The sequence below is a fragment of the Suncus etruscus genome, chromosome 11, assembly GCF_024139225.1.
Source record: "Suncus etruscus isolate mSunEtr1 chromosome 11, mSunEtr1.pri.cur, whole genome shotgun sequence".
NCBI classification, from domain to species: domain Eukaryota; kingdom Metazoa; phylum Chordata; class Mammalia; order Eulipotyphla; family Soricidae; genus Suncus; species Suncus etruscus.
Genome location: NC_064858.1, coordinates 67,798,273 through 67,806,439, shown reverse-complemented (window position 1 = coordinate 67,806,439; position 8,167 = coordinate 67,798,273). Strand labels below are relative to the sequence as shown.

Here is an 8,167-nt window from a genome sequence, read left to right as displayed (position 1 = left end):
CTTTTTCTTGCCTAATCGCTATAGCAAGTACTTCCAGTGCTATGTTGAATAGGAGTGCTGAGAGAGGACAGCCTTGTCTTGTGCCAGAATTTAGAGGAAGGGTTTTAGTTTTTCTCCATTGAGGATAATATTTGCCATTGGCTTGTGGTAGATGGCTTCAACTAGATTGAGAAAGGTTCCTTCCATTCCCATTTTGCTGAGAGTTTTGATCAAGAATGGGTGTTGGGCCTTATCAAATGTTTTCTCTGCATCTATTGATATGATCATGTGGTTTTTATTTTTCTTGTTGTTGATGTTGTGTATTATGTTGATAGATTTATGGATGTTAAACCATCCTTGCATTCCTGGGATGAAACCTACTTGATCGTAGTGGATGATCTTCTTAATGAGGCATTGAATCCTATGTGCCAGGATTTTGTTGAGGATCTTTGCATCTGTATTCATCAGCGATATTGCTTTGTAATTTTCTTTTTTTGTAGTATCTCTGTCTGGTTTAGGTATCAGGTGATGTTGGCTTCATAAAAGCTATTTGGAAGTGTTTTTGTTTGTTCAATTTCATGAATGAATCTTGCCAGGATTGGTAGTAGTTCCTCTTGGAAAGTTTGAATGAATTCATTAGTGAATCCATCTGGGCCTGGGCTTTTGATTTTGGGCAGACATTTGATTACCGTTTTAATTTCATCAATGGTGATTGGGGTGTTTAGATATGCTACATCCTCTTCCTTCAACCGTGGAAGATTATAAGAGTCCAAGAATTTATCCATTTCTTCCAGGTTCTCATTTTTAGTGGCGTAGAGTTTCTCAAAGTAGTTTCTGATTACCGTTTGAATCTCTATCATATCAGGAGTGATCTCTCCTTTTTCATTCCTAATAGGAGTTATCAAGTTTCTCTGTCTATCTTTCTTTGTTAGGTTTGCCAGTGGTCTATCAATCTTGTTTATTTTTTCAAAGAACCAACTTCTGCTTTCTTTGATCTTTTGGATTGTTTTTTGGGTTTCCACTTCATTGATTTCTGCTCTCAGCTTTGTTATTTCCTTCTGTCTCCCTATTTTTGGGTCTTTCTGTTGAACACTTTCTAGTTTTATTAGCTGTATCATTAAGCTACTCAGGTAAGCCCCTTCTTCCTTCCTGATGTGCGCTTGCAAAGCTATAAATTTTCCTCTCAGTACTACTTTTGCTGTGTCCCATAAGTTCTGATAGTTTGTGTCTTTATTGTCATTTGTTTCCAGGAACCTTTTGATTTCCTCCATGATTTCATCTCGGACCCACTGGTTATTGAGTATGAGGCTGTTTAACTTCCAGGTGTTAAAGTGTTTCTTCTGAGTCCCTTTGGAATTCACAAATAATTTCAGAGCCTTGTGGTCAGCGAAGGTAGTCTGCAAAATTTCTATCCTTTTGATATTATGGAGGTATGTTTTATGTGCCAGCATGTAGTCTATCCTGGAGAATGTCCCATGTACATTGGAGAAGAATGTGTATCCAGGTTTCTGGGGATGGAGTATCCTATATATATCAACTAGGCATCTTTCTTCCATTTCTCTCCTTAGGTCTAGTATATTCTTGTTGGGTTTCAGTCTGTTTGACCTATCCAGTGTTGACAAAGCCGTGTTGAGGTCCCCCACAATTATTGTGTTGTTATTGATATTATTTTTCAGATTTGCCAACAGTTGTATTAAATATTTTGCTGGCCCCTCATTCGGTGCATATATGTTTAGGAGAGTGATTTTTTCCTGCTCTACATACTCCTTGATTAATATAAAATGTCCATCTTTGTCCCTTACAACCTTCCTGAGTATAAAGTTTGCATTATCTGATATTAGTATGGCCACTCCAGCTTTTTTATGGGTGTTGTTTGCTTGAATAATTTTTCTCCAGCCTTTTATTTTGAGTCTATGTTTGTTCTGACTATTCAGGTGCGTTTCTTGTAGGCAGCGAAAGGTTGGATTGAGTTTTTTGATTCATTTAGCCACTTTTTGTCTCTTAACTGGTGCATTTAGTCCATTTTCATTGAGAGAAAGAATTGTCCTGGGATTTAATGCCATCTTTATATCAAAATTTGGTGTGTCTTTTGGTTAGTCTTGTCTTAAATTAGGTCTTTCAGTTTTTCTCTTAAGACTGGTTTTGTGTCTGTAAAGTTTCTGAGCTGTTTTTTGTCTGTGAAACCATGTATTCTTCTGTCAAACCGGAAAGTGAATTTTGCTGGGTACAGTATTCTAGGAGAAGCATTCATTTCATTTAGTCTTGTCACAATATCCCACCACTTCTTTCTGGCATTGAGTGCTTCTGGTGACAGGTCTGCTGTAAATCTCAAGGATGCTTGCTTAAATATAATTTCCCCTTTTGATCTTGCTCTTTTCAGATTTCTGTATCTGTGGGATTTGTCATTGTGACTAGGATGTGTCTTGGGGTAGTTTTTCTGGGGTTTCTTTTTGTTGGTACTCTTCGAGCATGCAGGATTTGATCACATATACTCTTTAGCTCTGGAAGTTTCTCTTTAGTGATGTTCTTGACCATTGATTCTTCCTGGAAATTTTCTTCCTGGGTTTCTGGGACTCCAATGATTCTTAAGTTGTTTCTGTTGATCTTATAATAGACTTCTGTTTTCATCTGTTCCCATTCTTTGACTAATATTTCCATTTTCTCTTCATTTGCTTTAAGTTTTTTTCCCAATCTCTCCTGCTGTATGGAATTGTTATGTATCTCATCTTCCACAGCACCAAGTCTATTCTCAACTTCTGATACCCTGTTCCAGAGCTTATCCATTTTGTCATCACTTTGTTTACTGAATTTTGCAGGCCTGTTAGTTGACATGTTATTTCAGTTTGGAGTTTTGTGATATCTGTCTTCATATATTCTTGGTTCTTGTTAGTGTTCTGTTCAACTCGATCCATGGTTTCTTTGAGTTCATTGAGTATGTTCCATATTGCTAGTCTAAAGTCCTTATCTGAGAGGTTGATTAGTTGGTTGGTCATTATCTGGTCATCAGAATTGTCATCTTCATTCTCTATGTCTGATGCTGGCCTGTGATGTTTCCCCATTGTCACACTTGTATTGTGGGTTTTTCTACGTGTTGTGGTGGTATTCATTGGCTATATGATGCAGGCAGCACACTTCTCTTTCTCTGACCTTTCTGGATGGGCTGACTTGCCTCTAAGGGAGGGGAGTCCTCCGTTGATGAAGCCTCACAATGGATCAAATCTTAGTTCCAAGCACGCAGCAGAGAAGACAGTCCAGAGAGAAATGCTTGCTTCTGTGATCCAGCACAGTTCTTAGTGTGATTTTTTCTTCTTGTTGCAATGATGTTCTTTTCTTAGAAAGAGTGCATGGCTGCCTAGCGAAGCGAAGCCAAAGTGCTCTGCTGGAGACTCTTTTTGGCCCACTCCCAAGAGTTTTACGCAAGAGGACAGTAGACAGACACACAAAGGCAGCACTCACAGTTTTTCATAGTCGGGCCCCACTGTGCAGGTGTAGTTTTCACTCTCTCTCTGGGCAGCTTCAGAGTGCAGTATTTTTGGGGTTTGCTTCCCAGGACTCTGAGGAGAGCTTCAAGAATTCAGGAAAGATAGAGAAGCACAGGACAGGGCTCCCTTTAGATCCTCAGTTTTCTCAGAAGAAGCATATCAGGGCGGATACTCTGCAGGTAGAGCAATCAGGACTCTGCCTGGCATCCCCCACAGCCAGCCATTTCTTACATACTCACTCACTCGCTGGGTAGCTTCAGAATGTAGTTTTTTGGTGGTTTGCTTCCCAGGGCTCTGAGGAGAGCTTCAAGAATTCAGGAAAGACAGAGAAGCACAGTATAGGGCTCCCTTCAGGTCCTCAGTTTCCTCAGAAGAAGCACAGCAGGGCAGAAAATCTGCAGGTAGAGCAATCAGCACTCTGCCTGGCAACCCCCACAGACAGCCATTTCTCAAGCTTTTTGCTTTCTATTATCTGGCTTTTCTTGCATTTATACAAAAATTTGCTATAATTTTTAACATTTAGAGTCATTTTTTTGCCTTTGTAGCTCTTTTTCCCTTGGAAATTTATTACCTTGTGCCATCTCTTGCTTTTGCACTTTTTCTATCAATTGTAATTGGTTGTGGAATTATGGGATCTGTCAGTTTCTACCTCAAACTTGATGCATCATTTTTCATTGAATCTTTGAAGGTAGAGCCTTGGAGCAGTGTGGAAATCGAGTGCTCCCACCTTCTAGGTGTGATGCTTTTCCTCAGATAAAAGGCTTGGTTGAATAGATATAAACTTACTTTTTCATGTTACAGAGCTCCAGGAAGCAGCTTGAATTGTCTAAGAGGAATAAAGTATAATATGGGGAACTCTTTTAAACCTTTTCTAATTACAAGCATGTGTGTGTGAAATATTTTACAGACCGCCTTTTGTCTCCAGACTGTTAGCTCACCTGTGTTCTGAGGTTTGAACCCAATGGATTTATTCAATAAAAGCTAAAACAAGAACAATTTAAAATTACTTCAAAGATATAGCAAACAGTTCCTTTTGAGTTTTGTTTCATAGGTTTGCATATCATATAATTTATAATTCATGTTTCTTCAGAGTAAAGGAAAATATGATGTACCCTTACAGGCAATTTTCAACTATATCATTGAAGAACTTGTTCAACTATATTATTGAGGAACTTAAATATTCATACGTTTTCTCTAAGTTTGATTTTCTGAGTTTTAATATTTATACTTTAGTAATAATTGGAACTATTTAAAATGCAATGTAAAAAGCTGGATTTCTGCTGTATCTGTGAAGCACAGCAGACATCTTGGGCCCTTTCTCTGCTTGCTTCAGCTTGGGACTTGATCTTCAGCATTCTTCCCTGAGGGCTTGTCTTCTTCTAAGGTGAGTCCTGCTCATAGACAGTGGTAATAGATGGTTTCTGTTGTGTCTCTGAAGCATGAAAGACATCTTGGGCCTATTCTCTGCTTGATTCAGCCTGGGACTTAATCTTCTCTAGCATTCTACCCTGAGGGCTCATCTCCTTCGGAGGTGAGTCATCCTGCCCACTGACTGTAGAAATAGCTGGTTTCTACTGTGTCTCTGAAGCATGGAAGACATCTTGGACCTTTTATTTGCTTTCTTCAGCCTGGGACTTGATCTTCTTTGGCATTCTTCCCTGAGGGCTCATCTTCTTCAGATCATCCCACTCACAAGGCTGGAGCCAGAGAAAAGTTCGCAGCTGTGTGCATCATCTAGCTGATGAATACCACCACAACACATAGAAAAAAACCTACATAAAAGCATGACAATGGGAAAACAATGCAGGCCAACACCAGTCATAGATTGAAGATGGCAACTCTGATGACCCGAAAATGGCCAACCACCTAGTTAGTCTCTCCAATATGAGTTTAAAGAAGAAATATGAACATTGTTCACAGAACTCAAAGAAAGGATAGATAAAGTTGAGTGGAACACTAATAAGAATCAAGAGGACATAAAGATATAAATCAGGAAACTCCAAACTGAAATAACAGGTCTGAAAAACTCAGTAGATGAATTGAAAACTTCAATGAAAAGCCACTCCAACAGGGTAAAAGCAGCTGAGGATAGAATCAGTGAGCTGGAAGAAGAGATGCATAACTACTCCATATAGCAGAGGAGATTGGGGGAAAACCTTATAACAAATGATAGGACAATGGACAAATTACTCAAATAATGTGAGAAAATGAAAATAGATCTTTGATAAGATCAACAGAAACAACATAAGAATTAGTGGAATTCCTGAGATTTAGGTAAAAAATATCCAGGAAGAATCAACGGTCAAAGACATCATCAAAAAGAAACTACTAGAGCTAAAACTACATGCAATCAAATACTGCATACCTGAAGTGTACCAGCTAAAAGAGACCCAACGAAAAAAACCTCAAGACACATCCTAGTCACAATGATGAATTCCACAGAGAGGGATAGAATTCTGAAAGCAACATATCAAAAAAGAAAAATTACATTCAAGGGAGCATCCTTAAGATTTACAGCAGACCTGTCACAAGAAACATTGAAGGCCAGAAGGCAGTGACATTTATCTTTCTCAATGTCAAAGGACTGAATGCACCACTTAAGAGATAAAAAATGGCTAAATTGATCAAAAAACTGAATCCAATCTTCTGCTGCCTACAAGAAACACACCTGAATAGTCAAAACAAACACAGACTCAAATCAAATTCTGGAGAAAAATCACCCAAGAAAACAACACCCATAAAAAGCTGGAGTGTGGGCCCGGAGAGATAGCACAGCGGTGTTTGCCTTGCAAGCAGCCGATCCAGGACCAAAGGTGGTTGGTTCGAATCCTGGTGTCCCATATGGTCCCCCGTGCCTGCCAGGAGCTGTTTCTGAGCAGACAGCCAGGAATAACCCCTGAGCAACGCCAGGTGTGGCCCAAAAACAAAAATCAAACAAACAAACAAAAAAGCTGGAGTGTGACATAGTGAAAAAAAATTGATGAAATAAATGCTTTCCCTAGAATACTAGAATGTACCTAGGAAGACTCATTTTCAGGTTTGAAGGAAGTATACATAGCTTCATGGATAAACAACAGCTTAGAAACTTTTCAGACTCAAAACCAGCCTTAAAAGAAACACTAAACTTCTACACAAATATGGCACAAAATCTTATGACATTTATCTTTCTCAACATCAAAGGACTGAATGCACCACTTAAGAGATAAAAATTGGCTAAATTGATCAAAAAACTGAATCCAACCTTCTGCTGCCTACAAGAAACACACCTGAATAGTCAAAACAAACACAGACTCAAATCAAATTCTGGAGAAAAATCACCCAAGAAAACACCCATAAAAAGCTGGAGTGGCAGAGCGAGAGGCGTCGTGGTTTCCTGCTTCAACAGTGCTTGGACGGAACCCGGCGCTCACTCCGCTTTGCCCCCGGCCGAACCCCATCAACATCATCAACACCAACACCGCAGCAGCACCTGCAGCCGGGCCTCCTCTTCTTCTCCATCTCCTCCTCCTTCTCAGCGCCTTCTTGCCGCTGCCATGGCGACCGCGTCCCCCTCGCAGGTGCGCCAGAATTACCACCAGGACTCGGAGGCCGCCATCAACCGCCAGATCAACCTGGAGCTCTATGCCTCCTACGTCTACCTGTCGATGTCTTACTATTTACTACTATTACTGTCGATGTCGCTCTGAAAAACTTTGCCAAATATTTTCTTCACCAATCCCATGAGGAGAGGGAACATGCTGAGAAACTGATGAAGCTGCAGAACCAGAGAGGTGGCAGGATTTTCCTGCAGGATATCAAGAAACCAGACCGCGATGACTGGGAGAACGGGCTGAATGCAAAGGAGTGCGCTTTGCACTTGGAGAAAAGCGTCAACCAGTCACTACTGGACCTCCACAAACTGGCCACGGACAAAAATGACCCACACTTGTGTGATTTCTTGGAGACTCACTACCTGGACGAACAGGTGAAGTCCATCAAAGAATTGGGTGACCACATGACCAACTTGCGCAAGATTGGGGCCCCTGAGTCGGGCATGGCAGAGTATCTGTTTGACAAGCACACGCTAGGGCACAGCGAGAGCTAAGCCTTGCACTGGCTTCCTGGAGCCACAGTAACCTGGTTCCCTGGGGCGCACCGCTTGCATGTTGGGGTGACCTTGACCTTTTCTAGAAATCCGAAACAACTACTTCAGTCTTTGATTTGTATCAGACCTTCAAATAAAGTAATTTGGTACCCCCCCCCCAATCAAAAAAAAGCTGGAGTGGCCTTACTAATATCAGATGACTCAAATTTTACACTCAGAAAAGGTGTAAGGAAAAAAGATAGACATTTTGTACTAATCAATGAATATGTACAACAGGAAGAAATCATTATCCTAAACATATATGCACCCAATGAGGAACCAGAAAACTATTTAATACAATTGTTGACAAATCTGAAAAAGATATCAGTAACAATACAATAATTGTGGGAGATCTCAACACTGCCCTATCACCCTTTGATAGGTCAACCAGACTGAAACCCAACAAAATATACTAGCTCTGAAAAGAGAAATAAAAAGAGTGGGCTAGTAGATATATATAGGAAACTCCATCCCCAGAAACCTAGATACACATTCTTCTCTGATACACCTGGGTCATTATCCAGGATAGACCACATGCTGGTCCATAAAATATATCTCCATAAAATAAATAGGGTAGAAATCG

General features: G+C 40.2%; 1 protein-coding gene across 1 annotated transcript; it reads left to right on the top strand.

Annotated features, from left to right (window-relative positions):
• The first annotated feature begins 6,818 nt into the window (after positions 1-6,818).
• Positions 6,819-7,697, top strand: LOC126022664 (ferritin heavy chain-like). The gene is given in 2 exon segments (XM_049783638.1): positions 6,819-7,123; positions 7,126-7,697. Coding segments are annotated over 2 exon segments (549 nt in total). The 5' UTR covers positions 6,819-6,994; the 3' UTR covers positions 7,546-7,697.
• Positions 7,698-8,167: the final 470 nt, after the last annotated feature.